Below are 16,992 nucleotides of genomic sequence, written 5' to 3'. Positions count from 1 at the left end.
GGATACTACAGAGAATAGTACCCATGATGGAGCTTTGCCCGTAGCCTGGATGTCCTGGAGATGCAGAATGACCTCTGCACTCCAGAAGCGTTCCATAAGGTGGGGTGTGATCTAAGTGACCAGCATCTACCAAAGGCTTTACAGCAGTCTTTAAGTGGTAGTCACTCCGTAAGTAAAGAATAAGGTCAGTCTTTGTAATAAAGCTAATATTTGGATGTGAGCCACATGCAGAGTCTCTACAGACAGAGTATATCTAAACTGCTGTGATGGCTCCTGTTTTGTTGCAGGTGTGTTTAATGCTGAGGTTAACCATCGTCTCCCTGTACACATGCTGAAGATTGAGGAGTTTAAGCATCAGCTTCAGTACCTCGTGTGTCACTTCAGCATCGAATATGATGTGGATGATATCAGAAGCACTGCCAATGAGATGGAATTGTTCACACTGGTAATTACGTCCTTCTACTTCAGTCCCAGTTTTACACCTTCCCTTCCCAGGGCTTTGGGATTTGTGGGAGTTGCAGGAATGCACGGGCAGCTCGACAGAAAGGGAATTTAATGGGGGGGGTGCAGATCAGGAAGAAAATGATTAGCAGCCAACTTCTATGAAAGTAAAGGAGACAAGTAAAGAATTGTGAGGGAGGTGAGATAAAACATCAAAGTCGAGTTTGTCTTGGGCACGGGTAATATATCAAAAACTTGTTCTTCATTGTTACTTTCAACAGCATCACAGGCACGGAGCAACATAGAAGCAGCATTCACAAAAAGGCGTGAAATAAACATAAATTCTTCTCAAGACTCTAAGTGCATAGTGTGGATATTGCACAGTAATGAGAGCAAACCTGTTCTTTTTCAATGGCTTCATCCTGCCTATCAGATAGTAACTTTTGGGTTTCCATGCTTCTGCATTCAAACAAAGAAATCAGTCTACTGCCTCCAGTGATACATTATTTGGCAGCACTTTATGAATTGAATTAAATTGACTTTATTTCTTATATCCTTCCCATACATGAGTAAAAATCTTTACGTTACATCTCCATCTAAATGTGCAATGTACAATTTATAGTAATTTGTAATAAGTAGTATGTACAACAGGACAGTCAATATAACATAGAAATACAATTGTATCAGCGTGAATTAATCAGTCTGATGGCCTGGTGAAAGATACAAGAGAATTTATACCAATTGCCCAAAGTTGCTATTTCAAACTCACTGACTAATTCTGTACCAGGTGCAAGGAGGTGTGATAAGTATTCTCCCATTTATGTTCATGGAAGGAGACAGTCACAAATTTTTGGTTAGAGAGCTTTCAGATGAGCTTTTTATTTAAAAAAAAATCAATCAAATCTTCTCATGGAATTTTAAAATCTTAAACAGTCTTTAAATTCAGTTCTTTAAAATTGTTTAGTGAATTGAGCTGAAAGCTGTTTGAAAGAAATACTTAAATATTATTTAGTCAAGGAGTTATGGAAACAGAGATACAATGTGCTATCAAGCAACAACCTGCTCACAGAAGCTCGGGTTGGTTTCTACTGAAGCCACTTGGTTCCTGACCCCATTTCAGCTGTGGTCCAAGCTTGGACAAGAGAGCGCTCCGTGCTTGGGCCTCTGCTGTAATCAGGATTGGAGTTGAGGGACTTTGGAATCAGCCCTACCACAAAAGAAGATGGTTGTGGCAGTTGGAGGTCAGTTTAACCCCTTTTATTTTTGCACAGTGCAGGCTGATTACATTAGGTCCTCAAGTACTTCAAGCCAGTTGCATGCCAAAAGGGCAATGTTACCATGGTCATGAGGGATTTCAATATGTAGGTAGATTGGGAAAATCAGGTTGGTGCTGGATCCCAAGAGGGGTAATTTCTAGAATGCCTTCGAGATGGCTTTTTAGAGCAACTTGTAGTTGAGCCCACCAGGGGATTGTGAATTGGGTGTTGTGCAATGAACTGGAATAGATTAGAGAGCTTAAGGTAAAGTCAGTGATCATAAAATGATAGAATTCACCCCTCAGTTTGAGAAGGAGAAGCTAAAGTCAGATGTATCAGTATTACAAGGGAATTATAGAGGCATGAGAGATGAGTGGTCCAAAATAGATTGGAAAGGAACACTAGGAGGTATGACGGCAGAGCAGCAATGGCTGGAATTTCTGAGAGCAATACATAAGGTGCAGGATATATACATACCAGAGAAGAAGTGTTCTAAAGGCAGGATGATGCAACTACGGCTGACAAGGGTAGTTGAAGATACTATAAAAGTAAAAGAGAGGGCATATAATAGCGCGAAAATTTAGTGGGAATTTAGAGAATTGAGAAGCTTTTTAAAAACCAACAGAAGGCAAGTAAAAAAAATTCAAAGAAAGGAAAGATGGAATATGAAGGTAAGCTAGCCAGTAATATTAAAGAGGATACCAAAAGTTTCTTCAGATATACAAAGTGTAAAATAAAGGCAAGAATAGATATCAAACCGCTGGAAAATGATGCCTGAATGGTAGTAATGGGGGACAAGGAAATGGCAGATGAACTGAGTTAAGTATTTTTCATCAGTCTTCACTGTGGAAGACACAAACAATATGCCAGAAATTCGATAGTGTCAAGGGGCAGAAGGGTGTAAATTTGCTATTACTAAGGAAAAGGTTCCTGGGAAACTGAAGGGTCACCTGGACCAGATGTTATACAGCAGATTGTGGAGGCATTAGTAATAATCTTTCAAGAATCAATTGATTCTGACATGGCTCTGTAGGGCTGGAAAATTGCAAGTGTACAAAGTAGCTACAAGAGATGGTTAGTGACTGGAAATCTTGTGGAGAGTAACTCACCTCTTAACTTCCCAAAATCTGTTCACAATCTACAAAACTTCAGCCAGTAGTGTGATGGAATGCCCTCCACTTGCCCGAATGAGTGCTGCTTCCACCCACGAGCATAGCAGCCTGCTTGATGGGCACCCCGTCCACGAGCATTTGACGACTCTGAGCAACAACAACACAGAAGTAGTTTGTACTATCTACAGGATACACTGGAGCAACTCACCAGTATCCCTAAGACAGCACCTTCCAAACCAGTAACCTTTGCCATCTAGAAGGATGCAAGCAGCAAGGCAGGGAACCACCACTACCTGGAAGTTGCCCTCCAAGCCGCACCCCATCCTGACGGTTGTTCATTGTCACTGGGTCAGAATACTGGAGCTCCTTCCCATACAACTCGCACCTCAGGGACTGCAACTGCACAAGACGTCAGCTTGCCACCACCTTCTGAAGGGCAACTTAGAAATGGGAAATTAAATGCTGGTTCAGACTTTGAAGCCCACATCTCTTGAATAAATATAATAATTGCCCATTGAGTCCACAGTAACTCTCAACTTCTTGTTTACACAAATCCTCCATTAATTCCATTTTCTATTTTAATTTTTAATGTTTTTAACCCTTTTCAAAGTTTTTGAAGATTTGTGTATGTTTCTGAATATCTTAAACTTGAAGACTATATTTTGTTAAAGGGACTTGGATAGTTTTAAAAACAAGAAATGCAGATGCTGTAAATCCAAGCAACACACACACATTGCTGAAGTGTCTCGACCCGAAACGTCAACTGTACTTTTTTTTTTCCATAGATGTTGCCTGGTCTGCTGAGTTCCTCCAGCATTTTGTGTTTGACAGTTTTAGTTTGAAAGTGTGGCTGAAGTGACTCTTAAATAATTTTAGTCATTTTATGATGGAGTTAGTTGAGGCTTTCCAAGTTGATATTTCTTCTAACTTGGGCAAGCTTACTACAGAGAAACTGCCCAAAATTTTCATACTGGGAGGATTGTGAAAAATGAAGTTGTACATTTTTTTTTGTCAAGGTGTGCAATGAGCATAGTCCACCCACCAATGTGATCCTGTATCTCTTGAAAGTATGTGTTCAGCTAGTCTGCAATCTTAATCATTTGGAGATCTGTAAATTTAGGAATTGAAAATAGATGGTAAGAAGTAGTAAATTTGAGCACGGGGATTATGCAGAAGCTGGAAATCTAAAGAAACACACACAAGGTGCTGGAGGAACTCAAGGTTAGGCAGTATCTAAGGAGAGGAATAAACAGTCGATGTTTTCAGCTGAGGCCCTTCATCAGTGAAAAAATTTGTACAGGGTGTTTTTAAGATTATATAATACTGTGTACAGCTTTGGGTCTCCAGTAGAAAGGAGAACCTTTCAGCAGGAGGACCACTTGCAAAGTTTAAGTTCCAAGTATTGGTTCCTTGCTGATGGATCTAGGTTTCTCGGCAGAATTATCACCAAAATAAAACATTTTCTGTTTGGAAATATTCTCTCTGCTTTACAATGGATGGACTCTTTAATATTTTAGGTGGCTTTAATCTTCACTATGTTAGGTGATTCGAAAATTCAGAAGCATTTTTAGCAAAGAGGAAACCATGAAGACCTTCCCAGTATATGATGCTTTTGAGCCTGGACTCGAACACTGGGGAATGAAAGGCCCAAGCATGACTCTGAAGAAAGAAGCACATTGGATCCCCTTTTTAAAGGTATGGCAAACTGTGGAGTACAATGATGTAGTGGTTATGTGTCTGGATGAGTAATTAAATCCCACCAAAGAAGCTTGCAAATTTGAATGGTTTAAGTATTTTCAAATTTGAAAGCTTGTGCATTTAAGCAAAACTTTTGAACTTTACTATTGTCTTTCAGTAAAAGAAACTAGGGGCTAAAATTTGCTCTTCCATTTTGTAATGTCATTAAAATGATGGTTTGGCTCTCCCAAACACAATCTTCAATTGTGGAGTTAGCCGAACAATTTGTCAGACCTTCATGTGTTATTCTACATTGCAGTTGACAGCTAGGATAATTTTTTTGCACCAATTTATTGTATCCTGTGATTGGAAGCTAATTACTGAAAAGAGAAGCATATCCCATCATTGGGGAGAGGGTTACAGATTGCAGTGTGGCTACAAGCAATATGCTGAAGGAATTGACTGGGTTGAACAGCATCTGTGGGTATGGGGGGGGGGGAGGGAAGAATTTTGGGTCAAGGTCCTGTATCAGGACTACAGTACACCTGTTGTTCATCAACTTAATCATTAAATCACTTGCAGTGATGTTGACATTTTTAACCTTAAAGCAGTTTAAGGTTAAAGGAGATTTGGTTTGTCACCTCAAAAAACTTCTGCAGATATACCGTGGAGAGCATTCTTACTGGCTGCATCACCATCTTGAATGGGGCTACTGCACAGGATCGATATTAGCTGCAGAATGTTGTAAAATTAATCAGCTCCATCGAGGGTACTAGCCTCCATGGTATCCAAGACATCTTCAAAGAGCGGTGCCTCAGAAAGCTGGTGTCCACCACCCAGGATGTGCCCTCTTTTCACTGTTACCATCAGGAGGGAGGTATAGAAATCCGAAGGTTCACACTTAGCAATTCAGGAATAGTTTCTTCTCCTCTCCTATCCAATTTCTAAATGGACATTCAGCTCATGAACACTACCTCACCACTTTTTTAAAAATTTCTGTTTTTGCACTAATTTTAATTTAACTATGTAATATACATATATACTTACTGTGATGTGGTTTATTTTTCTATATTTATCATGTATAACAGGCTTGGACAGTTCATGTTGTGTCCTCTTTCACTCTTGATCAAGTATCGCTGATGATCAGAGCTGTTTAAAATGAGTTGGGATTTATTTTAAATTAGTTAAAAAGTGCAAAACAAAAAAATATAATGAATAAATCTATTTAAAGCCCATTACTAATTTGAAAAAAGAGAAATAAAGAAGCTCCATTGTACATTATAGGAAGCCCTAAGCAGATAGATCAGAGATTAGGGGTGGGATGGGAAATTAAAGTGACAAGTAATCGAAGCTCAGAGTCACTCCTGTACGCTGTTTTACACTGTTAAGATGCTAACATGGGCAACAACACCTTATCTCTGTCTGGCCACAATGTAGCTTTCCAGGCTCAATGTCAAATTCTCTTTACATAACTTACTTATCTTTTTCTTTCTGAACCAGAACAGGTTATTTCTAACCAACATCATTTTGGGATTTTTTTCAACTAGTATAGTCAGGCCTGCTACACGCGTACCACTGCTTTGGTATTAACAGTACAATACGCCGGCAGAGAAGTACAATTTAATTCAGAGTAAATGATACATATACTTATTTAGTCTCGTCCTAAGAAATATTCCCTTTGTTCCACCTACTTCCTCCCCAACCTTTCTTAGTGCTGGTAGTTATCTTGTTTTCTCTCTTTCCTCTTTCTGACGATGTGACCAGAACAGGTATTCCCAACCTTTCTCGTCCCATCGACCCCTACCATTAACCGGGAGGTCAATGGACCTCAGGTTATTATCATCGACCCCTACCATTAACTGAGAGGTCAATGGACCCCAGGTTGGGAATCCCAGGTCCAGGACCTGAAACACAGTTCATCTTTCCACAGATCCTGGCTGACCCGCTCAGCTTCTCCAGCACTCTGTTCTAGCCTCAGAATTTCAGCACTTAAAATATCAAGTTTTTAAAAAGCAACTTCTTTTTTTTTAAACTATTTTCACAACTGTGACAGGTCAGAAGCCAGGGGTCAGCAAACAACTCTTCAGTTCAAGAAATTGTGAAACTTCTCTGAACTCTGTGGTGAGGAGTTCTGAAGTTTCCATGCTAAAGTACCCAGATAAGGATGCTCGGTACAGATTGGTGCACATGCTGCTGAAAGCTAACAGATTGGTTGCCTCACCATCCAGCCCAGTATAATGTTACAGCATGCAGAAACAAAATACAGTTCCAATAGTACTTCTGATAATGTGATGTGCAGTATGTTTAAATGTATGCAGATGTGTACTGCATTCAGTGTCTGATACAACTTTGCTTCTTCCTCGGCAAGAAGGCAAGGTGCCTGATCGTGAATTTTTTTTTTAACGGCAGCCAACAGCTGAGTCAAAGATTGGATGAAATGGGTTATTTTTGTGACCTTTCTCTTTACCTTTCCACATGTTGTCCTTCCAGTCCACAGATCACATGCTCTACTTCTGCATGGAGCTTGTGGTCTAGGCCATTCTAGCCTGGAAGTGCATGATCTTGGAAGCTAACCTGATTGGTACTGAGATGGGAGACTACCTAGGAATACCAAGTGTTGTAGATGTTTGTGGATGGCACGGTGATATGATTAGTAGAGCAGCTGATTCAAAGCTCCAGTGACTTGGGTTCAATCCCCTCCCCGGTGCTAAGTGGAATTTGTACATTCTCCCTGTGCCCCTGTGGTTTGCCTTTCACATTTCCAAAGACAGGCAGGTAGGTTAAAATTGCCCCTAGTGTGCAGTTGAGTGGTAGATTTGAGGGGGAAATGATGGGGATGCAAGAAAATTAAAGAAAAATTAAAGTAAATAGGTACTTGCCAGCTATGCAGACTCATTGGACATCAGCGCCTTTATTCACTCTGCGTGGGACTAACTTCTGTACAGTATTTCCATTAGCACTGGTAATCCAAGAGCAAGGTGTGTTCACACCATTGTGAGTATTGCTTTTGTGCACCTGTGTTAGATTAAACAGACTTGTTGCAGTTCTACTGTAGGCTCCATTAAGTGCAAGAGAAGTAGAACATAAAAGCAATGATATAATGTTGAGATTTTATAAAGCACTGGTGAGGTCTCACTTGGAGCATTGTGAGCAGTTTTGGGCCCTATACCTTAGAAAGGATGTGCTGAAACTGGAGAAATTCACAAAAATTGTCCCAGGATTGAATGGCTTGTCATATGAAGATTGAGGGATGACCTCTTTTGAAACCTATTGAATGGTAAAAGGCCTTGATAGAGTGGATGTGGAGAGTCTAAGATCAGAGGACACAGCCTCAGAATAGAGGGGCGTCCTTTTGAATGGAGATGAGGAATTTCTTTAGCCAGAGAGTGGTGAATCTGTGAAATTCTTTGCCACAGGAGCTATGGAGGCCAAGTCTTGTGTATATTTAAGACAGAGGTTTATAGATTCTTGATTGGTCAGGGCATGAAGGGATACGTAGAGAAGGCAGGAGTTTGGGGTTGAGAGGAATATTGGATTAGCCATAATGAAATGGCAGAGCAGACTCAATGGGCCAAATCTTATGGTCTTATGGAAATGCTTGTGTTTTGTTTATTAGATCAAACCAAAACAAGATCCTTGGCAGCAAAAAGTCCTGACCAAACTGAAGCAGCAGAGGTACCTGGATGAAATTCTGAGACTGCAGGCACAGTTCCTCCAGGTAAAACTCATTCGCACCAGATAGCTTACAGCAAGAGACTTGGGTCTTGGTGATGCCTTTTAATGTAGGAAATGTTTCTGGGGCTTGGTGGTAAACAAAATTCTGCAAGCTTAAAGGGTGATAATATGATAATGATGCAAATTATCACATACCACTTTCTCATTTTCTATAGCCAGTACCGCTAGGATCATATAGTTAAGATTTACATAGATTACTACTAAAAAAAAAATCAAAACTAAAATCTATGACACAGGCCATCAGCCCATCATATCTAAGCTGACTGAAAGAAAACTATCAGTCTAATCCCAGCTACCAACCCTGGGTCTGGAACCGTGTTGGTGATAGCTCTTCAAGTGCACATTCCAGCACTTTTTAAAGGTGATGCAACTCAGTTGCCCTGTCAGGGAGTGGCCCTAATGCTTTCTGGGTGATAGCATTTTTCCTTATTTCACTGTCAGCCTTCTACCAATTACTTAAAATCTGGTCTCCTGACCCATCTGCTATGGGAAGTAAGCCCTTCTTATCTGGATTATCTAGGCACCTCATAATTTTGTATATCTCGGCCATCACTCTTCTGCCCCACTTGCGCTGTGCCACAACCCCAGGAAGAAAAATCTTTCAATTTTCAGTCGTTTATGCTTCGTAGAGTGCATTCCCATCTTTCCTCTAATATGGTGACAGAAAATGTACACAAAACTCAAGGTTATCAGATTTGGAGTGAGTGACGATGAAGGGACGGTTAACCACATCTTAGCTGGGCTGATGTGCGATTTGGGGGCGGCGGGGGGAGAGTGGCGCTGGACATAATCATGTGACCAAACATCTGCTGCTCTTGTCCATCTAAATGATGGTCATCTGGCCCATTCCTGATATTTCTATGATTTGTTTTCATTTAGCATCTCACTGTGGATTACTTTGGTTTATATGGCTCTCTTTTCATCCCTAAGCAAACAAGACTAAGCCTGGTACCTGTGTCAGCTGTTTGATTTGATTTTAGTGCTATAGAGTCACAATTTTGAATTATTTTTCAGTGGTACAGTGGAAATTGCACTTGCCATGGGCGTTAGATGGGAAAAAAACAGCTCCAGTAACACAAACACAAGAAAATCTGCAGATACTAGAGATCCAAAGCAACACACACAAGTAAAACCTAAGTAATTCACTGTTATCCGATATGCACATTTCAGGTGGAAAAATACAATCCAAGATATCGCACTTGCATTTCTTGTTGAAATTACTTACTGCATATTGATTTGACACATCACATGTATGCAAATAAGTCATATGTACCACACGGTTACAGGTCAGTAGCATTTTGTTTGAATAGTTGAAATGCTCTTTAAATGTATCTTTTTTTTAAACTCAACATTTGCTCACTGTTAGCATTTCCAAAGGATTCATACAGAACTCAGGCGTGTTGATCTTGTTTATGACCATTGTGAACATAAGTGGTAGTCAAGAACCACCAGGTGTCAGAGAATTACAGTTAGTGAGATTGTCCATCTGCCTCTCTCAAATCATAAAACAAAATTAAGATGTACTTTCACTACCATTTCTGGTTCTTTTGCCAATCATCTTAGATTTGTGACCCCTGGCTATTGGTCCTTCAACCAATGGGAACAATTTCTCTTTATTTACCCTAATCAAAGCCTTCACAATTTTAAACATCATTGCATCTTTTCTTGGGCGTTTGCTCACTCTACGGAGAACATCCACAGCTTCTCCAGCCTCTCCGCGGAGCCGCAATCCTGAATTGCTGAAACTATTCTGTAAAATCTTCTCCCTACTCTCTTTTCATCCTCCTTAAACTGAAAGCAGGCGAATGTGCTCAAAACTGGTGCAGACGCGTTTCCAAAAATCTTAACAGAGATCGATCACTCTGGGAGAGGACAAAATATATTAGTGCAAAGTTGTGGATGATACTATGAACAAGTAAGGAGATCAGATTAAATTCTCCCTCTCTGCATCTGCCCATAGAGAAAATCCCTTATCATTGGCATTGATTTTCCTGCTGCAGTCCACATTATCTTTGTTTCCATTTGTAAGCCTTGTACACAAACATGGTAGCACGGCGGTTAGTGCGATGCTCTTCCAGTGACACTATTACAGCTCGGCGTTCCAGAATTCGGAGTTCAATTCAGTCGCTGTCCTGTAAGGAGTCTGTACTTCCTCCCCGTGGAACGCATGGGTTTTCTCCAGGTGCTCCGGTTTCCTCCCACAGTCCAAAGACCTACTGGGTAGGTTAATTGGTCATTGTAATTTTCCCAGTGATTAGGTTAGAGTTAAGTGTCCTGTATTTGGGTTAAGGGTAATTGGATTTGTTGGGGTTGCTGGGGCAGTGTGGCTCAAAGGACCAGAATGGCCTCCTCCACGCTGTATCGATAAATAAATAAATACCTGTTGGAGGCAATGGATTATAATTTTCTTCAATGGTAACAGGCCAATTTTATTTTGGAAGTTAGTATGACATCTGTGAATCCATGGTTTCATTGTAAGCGTATCAAAGTTCAACTGCATTTGGACAATATAATTTTAATTTCTATCTTGCCAGTGATTGGTTCAGGACCAGACGAGTTGCTGTTTCCCTGGATTTAGCAGACAATAAATTCGTTTGTGACAGTGATTTGGCATGAACTAATCTGAATTCTTCTTGAATTTAGAGCTATTTATTCCTCATTTTGAACTGGACTGAAAACATAGGCTTGCTGTAGGGAGAATCCAAGTCTGGGTGATGCTAATTCACATAGCATTGGCATTGTACTATATTAATAAATCCAAAATCTTTTTGGATCTCCCCCTCCCCCTCCAACTATCAAATCTCTTACTCGCTCTTCCTTCAGTTAGTCCTGACAAAGGGTTTCGGCCTGAAACGTCGACTGCACCTCTTCCTAGAGATGCTGCCTGGCCTGCTGCGTTCACCAGCAACTTTGATGTGTGTTGCTTGAATTTCCAGCATCTGCAGAATTCCTGTTGTTTGCTTTATATTCTTTCTGGATTTGCTTGTTTTCTCCTGGGTTTAATGTTGTGCAAATTTGGCCTCAGGTCTGTGTCTGGATTATGCTTTGTGGTGTTGGTAATAGGCTATCGAATTTTGCTCTTATGATTGGAGCTTGACCCGGCTGGTGGCTTAGTGGCATCAGCATCGGACTTCGGGACGAAAGGTCCTGAGTTCAAATCCAGCTGGCTCCCTGTGCTGGGTTACGAGCTGGTGATCTCTTTGGAAACTCACCCGGCAGAAGGCAATGGCAAACTACTGCTGTAACTCGCCTCAAACACGGTTCCCCACTACGTCAGAAAGGCGTGGAGGGAAATCGTCCGCTAACCGGAGAAACTCCGGTTGCGACGTACCTTTCCTTTTATTGGACCTCATACCTAGCTGCATTTTTTTTTAAAAAAGGGGTTGACGAAGGTAATATGTGAGTGGGAATGGTGTTAGGATTGACCTGTCCTCTTAAAGTACGGGCATTGGAAAACCGGCTTTCTTGCACTTGATGATTTCTTTGATTTTATGATAAGCAGAATTATAAGAATCATTACATAACTCTCATAAATTAAGGTCTGAGGTAACTTATTGTGGAAACCGATCTCCCTCCTGGCACTTATCCTTGTAAGCGGAACAAGTGCTACACATGCCCTTACACTTCCTCCCTTACCACTATTCAGGGCCCCAGACAGTCCTTCCAGGTGAGGCGACACTTCACCTGTGAGTCGGCTGGGGTGATATACTGCGTCCGGTGCTCCCGATGTGGCCTTTTATATATTGGTGAGACCCAACGCAGACTGGGAGATCGTTTTGCTGAACACCTATGCTCTGTCCGCCAGAGAAAGCAGGATCTCCCAGTGGCCACACATTTTAATTCCACATCCCATTCCCATTCTGATATGTCAATCCACGGCCTCCTCCACTGCCAAGATGAAGCCACACTCAGGTTGGAGGAACAACACCTTATATTCCGTCTGGGTAGCCTCCAACCTGATGGCATGAAAATTGACTTCTCTAACTTCCGTTAATGCTCCTCCTCCCCTTCTTACCCCATCCCTTTATTTATTTATTTATTATTTTTTCCCTTTTTTTCTCTCTCTCTGTCCCTCTCACAATAACTCCTTACCTGTTCTCCATTTTCCTCTGGGCTCCCCTCCCCCTTTCTTTCTCCCTAGGCCTCCCGTCCCATGACCCTCCTTCTCCAGCCTTGTATCCCATTAGCCAATCACCTGTCCAGCTCTTGGCTCCATCCCTCCCCCTCCTGTCTTCTCCTATCATTTTGGATCTCCCCCTCCCCCTCCCAGTTTCAAATCTCTTACTAACTCTTCCTTCAGTTAGTCCTGACGAAGGGTCTTGGCCTGAAACGTCAACTGTACATCTTCCTATAGATGCTGCCTGGCCTGCTGTGTTCACCAGCATTCTGTGTGTGTAACTTAATATGGATATGTGTCAGATAAAGTTAGAAAATGCAATTCTGATTGTTAGAGGGATGGTAGAGTTAATCTCAATAGACAATGGGAAGAATGCAGATATTATTTATGGACTGTGCTACTATCTCGATTGTCTGGCCAGTGACTTTACTTTTCAACCAAGAACATGAGCATTGACCTGATTCTTCAAATCTGACTGCGAGGTGAGTTTCTGCCAGTATCTCTGTGCCATGTCACAGGCATCACCTCCTGTCCCAACCTTATCCTCTGCTGAAACCTTCATCCATGCAGTTGTTTCCTTTGGGACCGACTATTTTCAAATGTACATTGTTGTTCTCCCACATTTCTGTTCGGTAAAACTCAGATCATTACAGACACTGCTCGTTCTGCTCTAGCATGCACTTTTCCATTCAACCACCACACTTAACTGTAGACCCACACTGACCCCCAGTTAGCAAAATCCCAGTTTCAAAATTCCAACCCTGTGGCTTTTTGTTTTCCCCTTATCTCTAATCTCCAAACCTGCAACCCTCCAAAACATCTGTTTCTACCTTTGGCTTTCTGAGAATCGCTGAGTTGGCCTCTCCTTTTTGTAGATGTGCTTTAATTAGTGGAGTTGCCACCTCAAAGCAGATCCCTCACCCTCCCTGTGCTCCATTAAAGTGCCAGTAGAGCCTACAGCACCATATCATTATCACCTTACATGGCTTGGTGAAGTAATGCTCATGTCAACTGCCACAGGGCATATTACTATACTGAACACACTAAGTGCGGTGTTATAAAGTGCTAGGCAAGCTCTGTGTTCACTCATTGTGAAAGTACAGACCAGATTCGGGTGTTTCAGAAAGCAGCCATAATCTCCAACGTAGCACTTGGGCATCCCAGCATCCATTCTGTTTGAATGTGAAAATGGCATCACACTCCACCCTTAGCTATGGTTATTTTTTCTAATCATTGTCCATAGAGTCAGGCAGCATGGATCCCGGTTCTTCAACCCACCGAGCCAGTGCCAGTCATCCAGCATCCATTTGCCCTAATCCAACTCTAATCCCATTTAGCTCCCACATTACCATCAGCTCCCCTATAAGAGAGTTCATGGTATTACAGGAAATATTCTGGTATGGATAGAATAGCAGTGGCTGATTGGCAGGAGGCAAAGAGTGGGAATAAAGGGAGCCTTTTCTGGTTGGTTGCCAGTGACTAGTGGTGTTCCACAGGGGTCTCTGTTGGGACTGATTGTTTTTATGTTATATATCGATGATTTGGATGATGGAATTAGTGACTTTGTTGCAAAGTTTGCAGATGATACAAAGATAGGCGGAAGGGCAGGTAATTCTGAGGAAATTGAGAGGCTACAGAAGGACTTAGACAGATTAGGAGAAGAGGCAAAGAAGTGGCAGATAGAACACAGTGTTGGGAAATGTATGGTCATGCACTTTGGTAGAAGAAATGAAAGGGTTGACTGTTTTCTAACTGGAGAGGAAATGCAAAAATCTGAGGTGCAAAAGGAGTCCTTGTGCAGGATTCCCTGAAGGTTAACTTGCAGGTTGAGTCTGTGGTGAGGAAGGCAAATGTGATGTAGCATTCATTTCAAGAGGACTAGAATATAAAAGCAAGGATGTAATGTTGAGACTTTATAAAGCACTGGTGAGGCCTGACTTGGAATACTGTGAGCAGTTTTGAGCCTCTTATCTTAGAAAGAATCTAGAGATGATTCAAAGGAAGTTCACAAAAATTATTTCAGGATTGAATGGCTTGTCATATGAAGAGCATTGATGGCTCTGGGCCTTTTTTCACTGGAATTCAGAAGAATGGGGGGGGTGACCTAATTGAAACCTGTTGAATGGTGAAAGGCCTTGATAGAGTGGATGTGGAGAGGATGTTTCCTATGGTGGGAGTGTCTAAGACCAGAGGACACAGCCTCAGAATAGAGGAGCGTCCTTTTAGAACAGAACTGAGGAAGAATTTATTTAGGCAGAGAGTGGTGAATCTGTGGAATTCATTACCACAGGAAGCTGTGGAGGCCAAGTCCTTATGTATATTTAAGGCAGAGGTTGATAAATTCTTGATTAGTCAGGGCATGAAGGGATTTGAGGAGAAGGCAGGAAACTGAGGCTGAAAGAAAAAATGCTTCAGCCTTTATGCGTGCTGGAGGCAATTTACAGTAACAATTACCCTACTGATGTTAATTTTAACAGGGGAAGTTTTCTTGGGCAGATGGTGAGCCTGATTAATTTTGAATTTCTGTGTGCTTGAGACTAGGTGTCTGACCCAGAGCGAGTGATGGATGTACTTCGTCAGCATGCTGTGGCTGTACATGAGCCAAGCACTATACAGCCATTGGCTGTTACCTCACATCCCTCGGGTCAAAACACGAGTCACATCTGGAGTAAAATCTATGGAAATGCCGAGCTTTATCAGGTGAGTGTTTGAAGCAACCCTCTGGGACATCTTTAGTCCATTCCCATCCCACAGTTATGTTAGCCTAACATCGGTGGTGGTGGGGAAACTGCTAGAGTCAGTTATCAAAGATGTGATAACAGCACATTTGGAAAGCGGTGAAATCATCGGACAAAGTCAGCATGGATTTGTGAAAGGAAAATCATGTCTGACGAATCTCATAGAGTTTTTTGAGGATGTAACTAGTAGAGTGGATAGGGGAGAACCAGTGGATGTGGTATATTTGGATTTTCAAAAGGCTTTTGACAAGGTCCCACACAGGAAATTAGTGTGCAAACTTAAAGCACATGGTATTGGGGGTAAGGTATTGATGTGGATAGAGAATTGGTTGGCAGACAGGAAGCAAAGAGTGGGAATAAACGGGACCTTTTCAGAATGGCAGGCGGTGACTAGTGGGGTACCGCAAGGCTCAGTGCTGGGACCCCAGTTGTTTACAATATATATTAATGACTTGGATGAGGGAATTAAATGCAACATCTCCAAGTTTGCGGATGACACGAAGCTGGGCGGCAGTGTTAGCTGTGAGGAGGATGCTAAGAGGATGCAGAGTGACTTGGATAGGTTAGGTGAGTGGGCAAATTCATGGCAGATGCAATTTAATGTGGATAAATGTGAAGTTATCCACTTTGGTGGCAAAAGCAGGAAAACAGATTATTATCTGAATGGTGGCCGATTAGGAAAAGGGGAGGTGCAACGAGACCTGGGTGTCATTATACACCAGTCATTGAAAGTGGGCCTGCAGGTACAGCAGGCGGTGAAAAAGGCGAATGGTATGCTGGCATTTATAGCAAGAGGATTCGAGTACAGGAGCAGGGAGGTACTACTGCAGTTGTACAAGGCCTTGGTGAGACCACACCTGGAGTATTGTGTGCAGTTTTGGTCCCCTAATCTGAGGAAAGACATCCTTGCCATAGAGGGAGTACAAAGAAGGTTCACCAGATTGATTCCTTGGATGGCAGGACTTTCATATGAAGAAAGACTGGATGAACTGGGCTTGTACTCATTGGAATTTAGAAGATTGAGGGGGGATCTGATTGAAATGTATAAAATCCTAAAGGGATTGGACAGGCTAGATGCAGGAAGATTGTTCCCGATGTTGGGGAAGTCCAGAACGAGGGGTCACAGTTTGAAGATAAAGGGGAAGCCTTTTAGGACCGAGATTAGGAAAAACTTCTTTACACAGAGAGAGGTGAATCTGTGGAATTCTCTGCCACAGGAAACAGTTGAGGCCAGTTCATTGGCTATATTTAAGAGGGAGTTAGATATGGCCCTTGTGGCTAAAGGGATCAGGGGGTATGGAGGGAAGGCTGGTGCAGGGTTCTGAGTTGGATGATCAGCCATGATCATACTGAATGGCGGTGCAGGCTCGAAGGGCCGAATGGCCTACTCCTGCACCTATTTTCTATGTTTCTATGTTTCTAAGTTATAGAGTTTTAGGAATGTACAGCAATTAGAGGTCATTAACCATTCCTACCAACTGGTGGGTGTGTTCAAGGACATCTTCAATCTCTCATTGCTGCAGTCAGAGGTTTCCACCTACTTCAAAAGGCAACAATCATACCAGTGCCCTATAAGAGCAGGGAGAGCTTCCTCAATGACTGTTGCCCAGTGGCACTCACATCTACTGTGATGAAGTGCTTTAAGATGTCTGGTATGGTCAGAAGGAATTTCTACTTAAACAAAGACCTGGACGTGAAGCAATTTGCCTGCCGTCACAATACGTCTATAGTGGATGTAATCTGACTGGCTTTCCACTCAGCTTTGGACAACAGCAACACCTATGTCAGCCTTCAACGCAATCGTATCCACAGTTTTAATCAACAGCCTCCAATACTTAGGCCTCTGCAACTGGATCCTTGACTTCCTCACTGGTAGACCAGTCAATGTGGATTGGAAATAACTTTTCCTCCTTGCA

The 16,992-nt window shown here is 42.0% G+C and overlaps 1 protein-coding gene across 5 annotated transcripts in view; it reads left to right on the top strand.

Moving 5' to 3' along the window:
* si:ch73-242m19.1 (uncharacterized) overlaps positions 1-16,992 on the top strand; it is a 182,325-nt gene that overhangs the window by 25,350 nt on the left and 139,983 nt on the right. For all 5 annotated transcript variants that reach the window (XR_010017039.1, XM_063040782.1, XM_063040783.1 and 2 more), the window contains 4 exons: positions 288-445; positions 4,352-4,504; positions 8,103-8,204; positions 14,880-15,038. Coding sequence is in view for 4 of the 5 variants with exons in the window: in XM_063040782.1 (XP_062896852.1) it covers positions 288-445; positions 4,352-4,504; positions 8,103-8,204; positions 14,880-15,038 (572 nt within the window). In the remaining variant the exon portion in view is untranslated. The remainder of the gene's footprint in view (positions 1-287; positions 446-4,351; positions 4,505-8,102; positions 8,205-14,879; positions 15,039-16,992) is intronic.

The sequence above is a fragment of the Mobula hypostoma genome, chromosome 2 (assembly GCF_963921235.1).
Source record: "Mobula hypostoma chromosome 2, sMobHyp1.1, whole genome shotgun sequence".
NCBI classification, from domain to species: domain Eukaryota; kingdom Metazoa; phylum Chordata; class Chondrichthyes; order Myliobatiformes; family Myliobatidae; genus Mobula; species Mobula hypostoma.
This window is presented reverse-complemented; position numbering and strand designations above follow the sequence as displayed.